Source organism: Nanorana parkeri, unplaced genomic scaffold (genome assembly GCF_000935625.1).
Source record: "Nanorana parkeri isolate BGI_ZX_2015 unplaced genomic scaffold, ASM93562v1 scaffold287, whole genome shotgun sequence".
Lineage (NCBI taxonomy): Eukaryota > Metazoa > Chordata > Amphibia > Anura > Dicroglossidae > Nanorana > Nanorana parkeri.
This window is the reverse complement of record NW_017306555.1, coordinates 816,321-832,405: the sequence shown is the minus strand read 5'-3', so window position 1 is coordinate 832,405 and position 16,085 is coordinate 816,321. Positions and strand designations below refer to the sequence as shown.

General features: G+C 42.2%; 1 protein-coding gene across 4 annotated transcripts in view; it reads left to right on the top strand.

Moving 5' to 3' along the window:
• RERE (arginine-glutamic acid dipeptide repeats) overlaps positions 1-16,085 on the top strand; it is a 337,236-nt gene that overhangs the window by 277,911 nt on the left and 43,240 nt on the right. For all 4 annotated transcript variants that reach the window (XM_018557505.1, XM_018557504.1, XM_018557506.1 and 1 more), the window contains 3 exons: positions 6,186-6,234; positions 10,364-10,488; positions 11,378-11,477. In XM_018557505.1, coding sequence (XP_018413007.1) covers positions 6,186-6,234; positions 10,364-10,488; positions 11,378-11,477 — 274 coding nt within the window. The remainder of the gene's footprint in view (positions 1-6,185; positions 6,235-10,363; positions 10,489-11,377; positions 11,478-16,085) is intronic.

The window sequence follows — 16,085 nt, the reverse complement described above, 5'->3', positions numbered from 1 at the left end:
TATATATATCTATAGATTAGAGAGAGAGAAATCTCTCTATCTATATAGATATGTGTGTCCTATATTATCTGATGGCCTTAGATGATTTGGGCCTCATCGCAGCTCCCCATAGCAACCGGTATGTTCTTGCATGCATTTTATGAAAGGATTAATGGTTGCTTTGGGCAACACAGGCACATCCATTATGTAACTTCCCTGAATGCCTGGCAGGTTTTACACGCACTTCTTTGTTATAGTATGCTCTTATTTACTTTATTGGTGGTATCGTTTTCGTGCAATGTCCACCCACGTTTGAGCGAGAAGCTAATTTATGAATGTTGCAACACTGAATCAGAGTACTGGAAATCACATGATCGTTTGGACTGGAAACCTTTCCCAGATTCCTGTCAAGCCAAAAACTGTAGGCAGCAGAGAAATGGCTTCTTCATTGCAACGTGGGGAATAGACAAAACTCTGGAAATTGGTGCTTAGAAGTCTCAGAATGTGACGAATTACACCAAGATTTATTCCATCGGTCTATCTTTTAGTGGAGAACGTCTGCTAAAGTATGTACATGAGACTGTGCAAAGTTTCTAAGAAAATAGTTCCTTATAGTATATAAGGAATTGTTGGGAAAGCTTTAACAAGCAACAAGGTGCCACTGGAAGTAGTTGTGCATATGTCAAAGGATGCTTGGGGTACAGTGACCAACACCTGGGGGAATTACAAGATTTGTAATGGGGCGCGTATCCTTAAATCGGGGCTGGACAAATCTCAGGAGCCAGGTCGCCAGTGCCCCTTAAAAATTGCAACTGGTGCCAAACTTTTAGGTTTTTTTCTATTTGCTGTCAATGGAAACTGGCTCCTGGAAAAAAACAAAACATAAAAATCCGCTGGATTGGACAGACTTGCGCCTGAATTCCATATTCATTTGTCCACCTCTGGTTTAAAGGATAGAGAAACATAGGTGTAGTGAGTGGCTAACAGATACATAGAGGCTCACTCAGAAACATACAGTGACCCATAGCAACCTATGAACATTTATCTTTCAGCCATGATTGAGTTACTGCATGCATTTATCCCTCAAGCATAGTTATTTTATACTTCTTATTGGAAGAACCTTGCGGCATGTCACTGTCCTATACTGGACTGCAGTTTTGTCCTTATTGCTACTGCGAGTAATCTTCTACAAAAAGAAATATTTGATTGCATCATTTGAATGACCTTTCATTTGATACATGCATGCTGCGATACAATGTAGACATGTTAGTGTCTGTCTTAGTGTTCTGCTTTGTTATATATTGATGTACTTGTGTCTATGATGATGTTACTGGTGCCCCGATGCAAATCCTTTATTCTGCCTCTGAGCTGCCAGCTTGGAATCAAACGGGACTTATTATTTTATTTCCCAATAAGGATTTCAAACTCTAAAGTCTGATCAAAGATTGGTGTATGGGACGGGAAGAGGAGCGGGGGGGGGGGGGGGGGGGGGGGGTTGCTGGGAAAACTTTTCTTCCCGCCCCCAGCATATACCCGCTCCCAGTGGCCCCTTATTGGGTATTAAAGGTAATGTTGAGGGCACAGCTGGTAAGAAATGGGCAGCAACAGTTAGGCTTGGGCTATGCTACGTGATGGACCTGGGTGAATGTGCTTGTTGTAATGTTACAGGGTGCCTGCCACCGATGCTTGTACAGTATTTGGTGACCCCCAACCAATTACAATGTCAATATTCTACCTGCGTATCAATCCCTGCCTTGTAGGGAGCACATTTTGGTTGTGCAGATCGGGGTGAGGAGGGAGTGGGTGGCTGGGTTACATGTTAACGCTCCTTCCTTATTATAAGGGTCTTTACAACCACCACCACCTCCTCCTGCCATTTCACTTCCCCAGCTTCTCTCTGTCCAGCGCGTGTTTACCTCAGTGAGCACAGCGTTTCCATAGCAACCAGCATTTTTTCAAAGGGAAGATCTTGTCATTTTATGTAATTCGCCGCAGCTGAAGAGGGCCGAAATATTAAGTTGTTGCCATGGAAACGGCTTTGATAGATCAGTTTCTTTTGTGTCTTTCTGGTATTTTTCCCTATAGAAATGATGGAGTCCGGGAGCCTGGAATTAACACCTTCCTCTCAGAGAATAAAAACCTCTCTGCCACCCCAGATCACGACACCACACACGGCGCCGGTTAGTCTTTGAAGCAGTTACATGTGACAGGAGGCATTAAAGCCGCCACGTCGACTGTAGATAGCACTCCAGCCTCGGTGGTGGGAAGCATGATGTTATCTCCTGTGGAGACATGTAGTCTCCTTGTGTCACGGCTACGGTTATCTAGCTGTATAGTGTTAACAGCATGGCACCACTATGTACTGTATGGGGTCTGGAAAATGAGGCTCATTTTATAGCAGTGTGATGCTGGGATGAAATTGAAGGAAGCAAGGTTTCCGTGTTTCCCATAGCAACCACATTGTTGCTTTTCTAGTTCAGCTGTCTTTTGTTAGAAGTACAGTTGTTCAAGTCCTCCATTTTATACCGTGCCCCTAGATAAAGCAGCACAGCCTATGCAGGGTCAGGTCATCCATTGATGCACAGGTACCTGTAATTGGAGGGTGTGACATGAGGAGTACATGGATAAAACCAATGTGATCTTCCTGTTCTGGGACATAATATAATTCCATGAGGTAAAATCGTTGTCTTCAGCCATTGCTCATGGGCCATATATAGATTTCCGCTAGCTTTGATGTTCCTCACGCTGCTTCTCAGCAGGTACTCGGAGCTGAAACTCCTTGCTTTCACACCTGCTGCATTATACACATAAAGTCGATTTGAACATTAACTTATGTATTTGAGTTCAATAAAGGGGGACCAAAGTCTTTTTAATGTTTTTAGATTTACATAATACCAAGATCAATTTAAATGTAGGCCATGGTAATGTATGAAAAACACTGAGGAGAATTGATCAACACTGGAGCAGCTTTGCACGGCAACCAATCAGCATCTCTCTCATTTTGACATCTGAACTGAAGAAACGAAAGAGAGAAGCTGATTGGTTGTCATGCACAGCTGCTCCAGTTTTGATGAATTCCCCTCAATGTTTCCTATGTATAGTTCATCATTATCCCGTTATCTCACTACTACTCGGTATACACTGTGCACAGGGTTTCCAGGCATGATTGGCAGCCAAATATCTGCATGTGTTTGGAATATTTGTTTTGCAAACTACAAGATTATTTTCCCATCAAGTTTATCTAAAGCCGCATATTTTATTGTATTTTTTTTTTCTTTCCTGGCTAGAGTAAGGAAGGATTAAAGGAGAACTATGGGGTTAGGGCTTTTCACCATAGTTCTCCTAAGGGTAACAGGAGGACACAAACTAGCGTCCTCCCGTCACCCAAAGCTCAACATACCGCGAGCTGATACGCCGCAGCCGGAACAGATCCCGACAATTATGTCTGGATCCACCCAGCTGCCTGAGTGACAGCTGGCTCTGCCTATCTAGAGGCAGAGCCAGCTGTACCCGCCCCTCCCCCGTCCGTTCCGCCAGTCAGCGCTGAAGGTTTGGACAGGGGAGAGGGTAATCCAGTCCCTCCCCTGTCACGGCTCCCTGCCGTCACAGGATCGAGAAGTGAGCGAGCGCCGGTATGTGTTCGCTCACTTCCCAATCTACTGAGCCGACCTGTGACGGTTTCACTGTCACAGGCCGGCTCAGATTAAGGCTGAGTGAAAATCACTCACCTCATAGTTCTCCTTTAAGGATTTGTGTGGCCCTCTGTGTCCCATGGAGGGGGGTATCTTTACTTTCTGTCAAGACAACCGGAAGTGAGCAAAATTCCCTCCTAGACAAGATTGCCAGATGGAAGATTTCTCTTCCATTCCTCTTATGAAAGCGAAAATATTTGGATTTTCTATCGCTTTCAATAGTCAACAGAACAAAGAGGGCGAATCTCCCTAGCTGGGACACACAATAATATATTTTTTTTAAAAGTAACCTTTTACCGCTCTTTCTAACACCAAAAGAAGAAAAAAATGTTGGCTTTGGATATATTTTAACCTCTTTGGGACCAAAATGTTACACCCTGTTCCTGGCGAGGCTATTTTTCAATTTTTAAATGTTGCGACAGATGTCAACCAACATACCCAAATTCATTTTATATATTGTTATTTTGTGAGAAACCGAGAACTTTCTTTTGGTGGTATCTAATAACCACAGTTTTTTGTTTTTAGAAATTTTAGAAAAATTTTGAAAAACAAAGTTTCCTTTACCTCATGTTATAAAACATATCAAATAACCTTGTAAATGGTAGTAATGTATTCAGGCACTGGTACCCGTGGCTGCACTGGTACCGTGGCTACACTGGTACCGAGTGGCAATCAAGAAGTGCCTCCAATATAATTTTTTTTCTAACATATCGGTGTGAGGGAGGAAAGGGTGAGCTCGCTGCTAATCTCAGCCATTGCTTACAGTGCCACTGTACTTTTTTGTGTGATCTGTACTGTCCAATGACAACAGGTACTGTGCTGGTTGGTGCTCTAGGGGGTGGCCACTGCCCACAGGAAAAAATGGCCTTTTAAAAGTGGTGACCTGTCCTGGGAGGCATGCCATCTGGCTGTTCAGTTACAACAGACGGATGGAGGGTGGGTAAAATAATGTGATTTGGTAATGCTGCTATGTGCGTTTTTTATTCCTGTGAATTGGAATGACTTGATGTCATTAGCTTTTAGGTTTTGGCAAAATGCATGATCATGGAAAATCCATTGTTTAAGTAGGGTCTGTTCACACCAGTGCATTGCTTTCATTAGCCTTGGGAGCGTCTTGCTTGCTGTGTTTGTGTTGACCATCTTTTGCTATTTGTGTCAGTAGAATGAGGTCCTTTGCAACACATGTACATCGTGTCTAAACATGCATGCATTAATATGTACTGAAAGTCATACATTTGGTGTAGACGAGCCCTGAAATGTGCAATGAGATGGTTATTGATCAGCACCTTTTATAAATGCTTTCTATATTGACCTATGGAAGCAAGTCACGGATAGGGTGTGAATGTGATTGCTGATCTAGCATTAGACATTTCAGAAGTTACATTTATATGGCTTACTAACACTTGCTATGTTTGAAGGTGGTCAGTCTGCTTCTCCAACTCAGAAGCATGTTATATTCACTTATGCCTGTGTACACAAACCCTAAGGCTGGGTTCACACCTAGGCGTACGGAATATGCGCGTTTGCCGCAAAGAATACGCCCCAAAGAAGCTCCTGTACTTTTTTGGGCGTAGGCCGTTTTGCAGCGCGTTCCTATGCGCTGTAAAACGCCCAGTTGGTAACCATGCCCATAGGCAATCATTGGTTTTCACGTGTTGAGCGTTTTACAGCGCGTATGAACTAAGGCCTGATCAAGCTGCTGTGGTAATGCACAATAGTGTGCAGTGGTACCATTCATTATGAAAAATACTACAACGCACCTTTCCTAAACACCTGCTTTGCAGCAAAACTCACCGTAATGCATTACAGTGCGTACTGTTGTGTGATGCATTGCTAAGAAATGGTGCAATTGCCTTTTTTTGGTGCGTTAGGGTGATTCATTATGGCAGCCCATTTGCGCCGTAGCCCATACATTCCTGTGGGTGAGCCATGCTCCAAGTAGCTTCTAGAGATTGTACTAAGTACGTGTACCCATAGGATTAGATGGGTCTCTGGCACATTCACATACTGAAGGGGAGCCAGCCGGGTCCATGACGGTGGTAAGATCATTGGATCGTGGCTGAAGGTAAGTATAACGCCAAGCTTGCCTGGTCAGTGGGGTGGAGGGCTATATTAATGTATAAAGTTGTATTTGATTCCTTTGGCTCTTGCTTACACATGCATACTACTGTAATGTAAATACAATTGTGGTGTTGGAATGCTCATGAAGAGTATGCCATTAAATGGTGGCTGCCGTAGAGATTTTCCTGATTCTGTGCAGTATTTTGTGAGAAGACTATTTATTACGGTTTTTTTTTATCAGATGATCATGGTTGGCGGCTGTTTTTAGCCAATAGTAAGAACTGCAAGAATACCAAGAAACATGCCAATGTGCATTATATGAAAATAAGAAGTCCACTCTGGCATCTGTCACAATTGGAATTCTTGCTGCTAAACTGTTGTATTGATTCCTGCTCTATTGCCAGATCAATATGTTGAGATGCTTGTCTAATGACACTAATTTGTCTGTTACAGGAGGCTGAATAGCACCCAAGGGGAAATTCGTGTGGGTCCGAGTCACCAGGTACATTTATTTTCACCTCTACCTTGAAACTACGGTGCAGAAATGTATCTTATAAGACAACTTGTCACTGGCTGCAACAGACCATATTCTGTCTTATGTGTGGAACTCGGTACACCATATAGAAAATGTCACATAGCTATTAAGAGAATGATCGCTGGGTTATTTCTTTCCCTGCATCTCAGTGTAAAACTTAACTTCTCAACAAATCTTGCCCCCTGAATACACAGGAGATGAGTCAACCCACTTCCATACACACAACCTAAATAACAGTTTGGGGTGGGCTGACCCTTTTATTGATTTAAATATTGTCCGAGACTATATGTGACCTTTTTAACATCCATCTCACAGATTCTGATGCATAGGCAGCCAGGTTAGGTTTATGTTCGAACATGAATATTCAGTCTTCAGATGCTGTAATTTTGTAGGATTACAAGCAGTCTCTTCAGGTTATAGTCAGAGGTCATCTGACAGTTGCTGCCTTTGCAACTGCGTGATCCTAGGCAGCGTCTCTCAATTCCCTCCTGTATGTAACTATGTCTGATAACAGATGCTCTCCCATTTGATGCTGGGAGAAAGCGGAAAGGACAGCAGCAGTGAGACTTCTCTGACCACTGATACTCAGTCAGAAGTCTCCAACCACCCTTACATTTCATCACGGTGTCCGCAGGTATCTCTTGCTACATCTGGTGTCAAAGTGCATCCATCTGCAATCAGAGAGACAGTTCACCAATTTAACCTTCATGGGAGGTGTGCCAGGAAGAAAAAAAACTTGGCTGTCCAAGAACAACATTGGAGCAAGACTACAGTTGGCTAATGAACATGCAAGCAAAGGCCAGGCCTTCTGGATCAATGTGTTGTGAACTGATAAATCAATGATAGTAGTTTGGTCACAATAGACTTGTTTGGCACAAACCGAAGACCGCATTTCAGAAGAACCTCAGACCAACTTGGTAGCATGGGGGGGGAATTATCGTTATTGTTTAGGGTTGCTTTAGGGCCTGGGCAGCTTGAAGTCATTCAGTATGCTACATACTCTGCATAATATCCAAGTGTGTATGTGAGGCCATCTGTCTAAAAGTTGGAAGTTGAACTGATCGTGGATCTTTCAACACTAATGATTTGATGCCGGTTAGGAACTCCACTAAGGAATGTCTCAAAAGGAGGGAATTGATGTTTATAGACTGGTCAAGTCTTGATTTGAATCCAATTGAATTGTTGAGGGGGAATCTGAAAAGGGACATTCATGCAAGGAAACCCACCAGCATCTTGAAACTGAAGGAATTTTACAAAATGTCAGACACTAGTGGGGAGTTATTGAGACATCTATAAAAAGTAATTTCTGCTTCTGAGGCCAAGGCTGTACTTTGTTTTTCCATAGTACACCATTACATCTATTTTTATTTTTGTGGAATTAGTAACTGAGAAGGCAATTTTCTTCTTGTGCTGTTATTCAGGTGTATCACTTTTATCTTTAGGCACGATTTGAATGAAGATCTTACATTTTCCTGTTCAAACTTTTTTATTGAATGTACTTTTTTTACATCTGTACGTAAGCCTGCTCAGCTATGGACAATCAAGACTGGTCGGTTCCTTTTAAACTTGCAAGGAGAGGAGAAGCACAATCTGGAAAGATTTGGTTCAGGACTGCATATCATAGATCGATATATTTCTCCCCTCTGTCCTTTTATTGCAGCCAGCAACGAAGAGACGAATGCATATTTGTACTTCTATATTTCTGAACTTTAACGTTTGCAGTAGACGTTGACGTACTTTATTGCTGATGCTTAAAATTCATGTTCCCAGAGACCATCATTATCAGCCCAGCCACAAACATTATTTTATGGATGTCCTGGACTATTAGGTTGCAGAAGTTGCCCTGCTAATTGTGGGCGTAAAAACACTGCCAAAGGCTCTGATCCTCTGACTCATAATTGGCAGCTTCCAGATAAATATTGCCTTTTTAAGTATGATTTGTATTGCATCCATAAGAAGTAATTACAGAGGCTGGAAACCATTCTCCGTGAAGTACTCTCCATTCTTACCGCTAATATCGCTGCAGATGAGTGAAGCTACTAATTAGGTCTCCTGACACAGAGTAATATCTGTTTAATGACAGACTTTACTCCCCCAAGCTGCGTAGCTTTTTGCATATTTTACTTGGTTAAGCCTGGCCTGTTCACACATGCAGCATTGCTTAGTCCTGCCACAGTAAACCGTTTGATTAAGAGATTCTGTTGACACCTGTCTTACTGGTCCATTAAACCTAAGCTGCAACTTGGTTCATGCAAAACTCTTTTCTTTTAATTTTCTTTTTGAAAGAATAACTACTCCTGATGCCAATGAGGTTAAAGGGACATGCTCTAGAACAGTTCCTGTGGCCACTGCTTTTTAAATATAGCCGTATCATATTAATGTAAAGTTAACAGTGTTGTACTCCCTCATGGAGCGGAGAGAGAGTTTCAGATCTAATTTGTGTTTCTGTTATCGGAAACAAGCAAGCTTTTTTTAATGGGGGCAGCAGTGCCATCTACAAGATGGTGTCCTATCCTAAAGAAGAATCAGTCCGGAAAGTGCAATTTTTGTGAAATGTAAACTTTTAGCACAAAGTGATTTTTCAGAACTGCTCCCCAAAATGTGTTGTATGGCTGGAGAATGAAATGGGTCTCCTAGCTGTTCTGGAGCAAGGAAGTCTGTTTATCCTGCACACAGTTTTCTCTCCAGATCTTTGTAGTTTTCTCTCCAGATCTTTGGACCCAAACATGTATATTTACTGAAAGCAAACGACAGACATCCTTCAGTAGCTGGATTTCCAGGCTAGTTATGATGCAGCTTGCCATAATCACTACTGATGATTTCCCAAGTTTGTAATGGTGTCTGCAGAATTTGAAGAGTGTTCTGTCATAAGATCATTCTCAGATCCGATCCAAATCAGCTGAATCGGACAACAATCATGTTATGTTTTTGAGATTCTGAACATAATCCTTTAGGGGCTTACCTTGCCTTGTAAGATGAACTCACTTCCATAGAGAAGGCAACCACAAGGCCAACAGAACAGTAAGGTAGAAGAGCTCTCTAATGGGGCACATACAGCAATAACTCATTTATAGTAGAGTGGGGAATTTTAAGATTTGATTGTGTCTGTGACCCCACTGGGGTGATTCTTCCCTTGCTTCCTGTTTTGTTGATCACTAGTATAGGAAGTGAGGAGAAATCACTTAAGAGTGTACTCTGACAACCAAACAAAACCCAGGTTCTAACCTTTCCTCCTTCCATCCAATACTGGGGAAAAAAACGAAGGAGTGGTGCATCGCACTGTGCGCTATATGCGAGGATACCTTAGCACAAAGCCAACATTTCATTTTTAAGCATTGAAAGCATATACAGGTATGTCCCTGACTCTTGAAAACTCCATGATAGCTTCTAAGCTGGACTTATTTCTCCAGCACCCGGGCCATGAATAATTGGATCAAGCGGCTTGGACTGCTCACACAAAAAAAAAATGTAGCCAGGAACCAAAACCAGATTTTGTGTCTATAGGCTTTTATCCTTTCGTTCTAAAATCCAATTATTAAATTAAAGAAGCACTCTAGGCATAACTATGTTCTTGCTTTTGTCTAGGAACAAAAATAAAGTTATACTCACCTGAATCTCCCACTCGGCTGGCTGCTACACTACTTCCTGCCACGTTCCAGCAATGGAATGTCCCTCAGGATCCTCATGTCCTATACACTGTATAGTATCTTATGCCTCACCGGGGCTTAGACTGCTGGAGCGGAGACAGGCTTCAGGGACCGGTGTAACAGCCAGCCCGCTGCGAGGTTCAGGTGAGTATGACTCTTATTTCATGCATAGACGAGCACTTAACCCTTGTAATGCGGAGGAAGCCCCTGTGCAAGGGTTAAGAATAATCATGTACAGAGTTCTTCTTCAATGTGCTTGCCCTAGTATTGGGCAAAAGTGTATTCTCTCTTCTGCTTACATGTTTAAAATGTTGTTTAGTTTGGAGCCATGAATCCATTTATCAGCTCTGGGCTCTGTGTTCTCTCTACCTTTTACATATTTAAAATGTTTCTGATTAAGTTCATTCATTTATCAGCTCGGGGCTCTGAAGTGCTTCTGTTTATTGTAGGCCAAGCTTCCTGATCTGCAGCCGTTCCCTTCACCTGACCGTGATCCTGTCACTCAGCATGAAGAACTGGTGTGGATGCCCGGTGTCAATGACTGCGACCTGCTGATGTACCTGAGGGCAGCCAGGTGAGCTGTGAAATGTCCTCTGGTGCTCAGCAGACAGTTAGTGTTTGCTGGCCAGAGCTGCTAATTCCACAGAGGGCATCATTGATTTCCAATGCCTTTTGTGTCATAAGATTGTTTAAGATGCCGCCTTTGATGTAATTGCACGGAGAGAATATTTAGGGGGTAGAACTGTTTGGTGGCAAACCCCAGCCAAAAAATAACTAGGAAAAACATGTTCTGTTACTTTATTTCTGCAATGTTTAATTAGAAATTTTACCCACAATCAAAACAAAAAAGCTTTTCCAGGTGTTTTCTGTACATATGCAAGAGCATTTTAAGGCTCGTTTTCAGTTGTCCAATAAAAAGCAGTCTCCGCTGCAAAAACGCGCTATTGGCACGTTTCCATTTAAGTCTATGGAGCAAAACGAGGTGATAGGTGCCACAAAAGAAGCTCATGGACTATTTTAAACAGCGTGTGTATTCATACGGGCGATTCAGCACGTTTGCGTGAGCGGCCCCCATAGGAATACATGGGATTTTGATTTGCATGCATTTCAGCGCTGGAAAACACGTAATGAAACGTCTGGTGTGAATGGGGCCTAATACAGGAATGTTACTGGCTCAGAAGTCCCTGAAGTATGTTTAATTTTTTATTAGTTTGTTTATTAACACCCTCCATGCAATGAATAGTTAATGAGCTGGGTGCCGGAATATGTTTTTGGCTTTATATTATCAGTTTAACAAAACTGTTATCAAAGTTCTGCAGACTTCACCACTTCATAGAAGCATCACCAAAGAGCTTGGAAAGGATATCTGATAAATAATGGGATTGTTGCATGATTTGACATGTCTATTATTTCAACTGCATGGCATAGGTTCCTCACCATATTAATGGCATTCTCTTTTACAGGAGCATGGCTGCCTTTGCAGGAATGTGTGATGGGGGATCCACAGAAGATGGCTGTGTTGCTGCTTCTCGAGATGATACAACACTCAATGCACTTAACACAGTAAGTTGTTTGTTTTTAAGCTTTGTCATCACTGCCTACCATGTTGTTCGATGAAGTCCTACTAGATTACCTGGGGCTGGTGACATCTATAAATCTCTGCACATGGACCCGGTCTGTAGGGATTAGGTTGTTCACCTGACAGATCTCACACATCAGTGATGTAGTAATTGGTCAGCCTCATTTGCCTTAGATTGAGTGAAATCCACCCTTAGGCAAGGCTTCCATTATTAGCACAGACCATAAATCTCAAACTTTTTTATAGTAACATCATCTGGAGAAAGACATTTTGTGTAAATGATTTAAAAAAACTCCAGGCAGAATTCTTCATAACCCTTGCAGTGGGGTACAGTGCACTGTGTATTGGCCATGATAATGCCGAGAGACATACCAGAGGAGCGGTCTAAGGCTGACCATACACTGACTATTTTTTTCATTCAACCAGCGGGCTGAGCGCAAACAATAGACCCGATTTCTCCATCAACCCTAACATTGTGTCAATCGAGGAATCCCGTTGTTTGCTACAGCGGCTGCCGACACTTATCAGAATACCCGACCAGAGCGGGCAGCTCATTGGATGACGGCTCTGATCGTTCAAAACATTTCCGGCAGGATCCTTCAATTAGCTGATGCCAGCCGAAAGAGTTCCTCAAAAACTGGCTGAAATGTGCACAGTGTATGGGCACCTTAAGAGCCAGCCGACTTCGAGGTTTAGGAGAGTATACACTTATTTTACACCCTGGATTAAAACAAGCACCTATCCCTTGCAGTGTGAGGCTAGCCCCACTACAGGGCGGGAAGAATTATTTTTCCCAGAGTTCTCCTTTAAGAACAACTGTACACATGAAGGTCCGCTAAGGATTGTAGACACAGCTAGCCATACACAATTCCCTTTCAATTATTTTCTTTTTTGCAACTTATTTTAAAAATAGATGTTAATGCAGTACAATGCAGTGTAATTGTACATCGACATGACTAAAACACCAAATTCATATACTCACACTCTCACTGAATAGTCAACCAGCTTGCACTTGCAACAACCACACAGATTAAGGCAACCTGCAGCCATCAGTTTCTGCTGACACTGTCAATTGATTGAACCAATGAATGGTAGGTTGCCTTGAGCAACTCTGTTACTTTTGCAATTAAAAAAATAAAATTGATAGAAATTTCTATAAAATGTCCATGTGTGTGGCCAGCATAATACCTTGGGGTTTTTTTTTTAAGCATTGGTCTTGTATTAGAGGAAGTTGTTTAGTCGTGTGTGCTGTTTGTACCAATACCTGACTTGTCCACAAATAAGTGAGATGTTTAAAAAAATAGTGATTGTCATGACTGGGTGAAACGTTGCTGTTATTTTCCGTATATGTGGTTATTAGTAAATTCAGTGGCCCATTAGAGTGTGACATATATATATATATTACAAATGGCTTTGGTATGTTGTTGGCTTTCAGGTGTAAAAGCTCACTCATGTTTAGGCATGTACGTCTGCCCCTAACTAAGGGTCCTCTTTGTTTATTATCTTAAAAGGAAAAGGTCTCCTGAAGACATTTGTATAAGGAAAGGTACACTTCCATCAATGAAGTAATAAAATGAACTAGGATCACACTAATCCAGCACGTTATTATTCTGAGTTGCACCACTCAAGCGGTGGCCATATTGAGTGGAGCACGTGAGATTAATAACGTGCTGGATTAGTGTGATCTTACCGGTAGTTCATTTTATTACTTAATTGCTGTGCTGTATGTGTATAGGCCAATGTAGTTGGATCTGCATGTGCGTTATAATTAATCGATTAAAAAACATTTCGATCAATCGAACACGAAAATTGTAATCATTACCAGCCCTAATATATATATACCTGACATGTAATTAAAGGGTAATTCCTACCTTTGGGCGAATGCTTCTTCCCCTCTGCCGATGTACTATCTGTACTCTGTACATGACAGCACAGCCCTGCGCTCTGTATTTCTAATTTCGCTTGCACATGGCGAGCACTTATTGGCCAACGCAGTCACCTGTCTTGCTAAGAAGTGGTTGTAGACATTATGAATAAAATAAAGTGCTGGAAACCTGCTGCACTTTAGTATGTTTGCTATAAGGAGCACTTGTAAAAACTCTCCAGATCACAAGAGTGGTACCAAAAGTGACCACCAGACATCTGATAACAGAAATGACAGATTTCGGGATTGTTCGCTGACAGGTACAGGAACTGTACCATGTACTGCTCTCACAGGGATGTGGTGTACATTAATAATACTAAGGCAATACAATTTCCCCAATTGGAGATTTGTTTTTAGCTTACACCATTAGGATATGCATTTCTATATAATGTGTGTTGGCTGGTATCTGCTTCCTGTACTCCTCTGCACAGCAACACTTATATTGGGAGAGTCCTGCTAGAAATCAATCAGGACTATGTTGTCATTTGCAGTGTGAGCAGGCTTACAGGTGAGGAGATCACAGGGAGGATGTAAATGAGTTGTTACTGCTTTGGTGTTGATTTGTAGCTAGGGTAGGTCCAGGCTGCATTGCAGTACTGCAATGTAATCTGCAATGGAGGTCTGGCAGAATCACATGACCTACTGAACAGAATTACTAATCCATTCCAGCTAAGCTGGTTATCATACTGTATGTATTTGAAGAATGTACTGTATTTACTTGTCTGGACTTCCACACTAGCTATTCCAGTATTATTAGATGCCATTGTGTTCTTGTCCCGGAAACATTGCAGCTTTTCTAACATCAGTTACTTTTATACATTTCACTGTAGCAAGACTCGGCAAGCTTTTCACAGTGCTTCTGGGCTGAATTGCAGCATTTCTTGGAACCAGAGGAATACGTTGGCCTGCTGTCTCATGGGCTCAGGGATGTCAGGAATAAGGATCCTGGCAACTAGAGGAGTTTAGCAAGACAGTTTGTGTTGTAGGTCCTGTGGCTATTTAAATAATTCACTGACCCCCAGAACGATTTAAATATTAGCCTGGAGCCATGCACCTATTTTTATCTGACTGCATCGTGGCTACGGGTCCTTGAATATACTTATTAGACCTTGAATCATTAGGTTATAGATGCATAGCCATACACACTGCCTCTCAGGTGGTAGTTCCTGTCGTCTCACAGTGATCAGCTGACAGATCGTCATCATCTGAACATCACTATATCATAAACCTGACAGCCGCGGCAATTTTTTTTTCTCGGGCAGATGGAGACGGCTTGCTGCAGCGTGCCTAAAGCACTTGGGTAAAAATGTCTGAAGGCACAAAATACCACCTGGCTATGGACCGGTTAAATTATCATGCACTATACAAGCTGGAAAAGCATAAAGCCTGCCTGGAAGGGAGGGATTGTGCTGCCAGGAGCAAACCAGTCAGATGTTGCCTTTCATTTGCTGAGCTGGGGTGGAGACTGGACATTTGGAAAGTGACTGGTTGCTGCGGCTGACAGATCTGCCCCAGTGTACCTCTGCATCAAGGATTGCATGGTTTACCAGCATTGTTGTGCTGGATACTGATTCTAGCAAGCGATGCGCTACCCGGAGAGATGTAGAGGAGCACGGGATGAGCTGTGTCATTTATTATTATGGAAATTCAATAAGGTTTCCAGGCCTGCTATAAATCAGGCTTGACAATTCCGAGCTTCATTTCTGCAATAACAGCAGCACCTGCTATCAGCAGCGGGAGCGCAGAGGCTTAATGTCTTTGCACAGACACAGCAATATAAAGGTGTGTGTGGAAGAGACAGGAGGGAGGAGGGATACATGGAGCCGATAAGATACATTGCCACACAGAAATGCAGGCTTTTCTGCCTGTCCTTGTGCCATGCTGCTTGTGGAGTGCTTTATCCCCGCGTATGTCTTCTTACAAAGTAGGGCCCACCAATTTGTAAAATGAACTGGTCTAAAAATGAGGCCAGGCAGCCGCTGATGGAAGCAGGTCATCCCAACGGATCCCTTCAGCTCAGCATTCAGACTCCAAGGGAGTGTGGCCTCTCCAATACACTGATCACATCCGTTGCTTCTCATACATATTTTATTTGTATAGAACAAGTAGTAGAGGAAAGCTGTTGTGTTCTAATTATTTGTAGTTTATTGTACAGGTCACCTGAAAGTACTTTTTTTTCTGTGCCATGTTTTCAAGATCATATTTTATATAAAGAATTCCAGTTCACAAACTGGCAACTGTCAGATGGATCCGTTATCATCTGCGCTGATGGATTGCTGCAAGAAATTCCTTTACAGGATAAACCAACTAAAGAGCAGGGGTTAATTTGTATGTCTCCCTGCTGAGAGATCTAACCTCCTCTTGCTGTGTTCTGCTAATCTGTAATCTTTTTATTTCTGGACACTGTAAATGGATGATTGCCAGCAAATAGTTAAATTGCCCAGTAGCACGAGATTACATTTGCCATTATGGTTTAATTCCATATTGTTTTCAATGAAAGTAAGTGGAAAGAGCTGTGTCTTAGGAGGGAGCAGTAAAGCACAATTACTGTGCTGCACTGCTAAGTAGGATCTACTGTCCATGAACCTGGCAAGATATACGTCTACCTTGGCACGCTGTCCAGTGCATGCTTCATATAAAAAAATAAATAAATAAATATATATATATA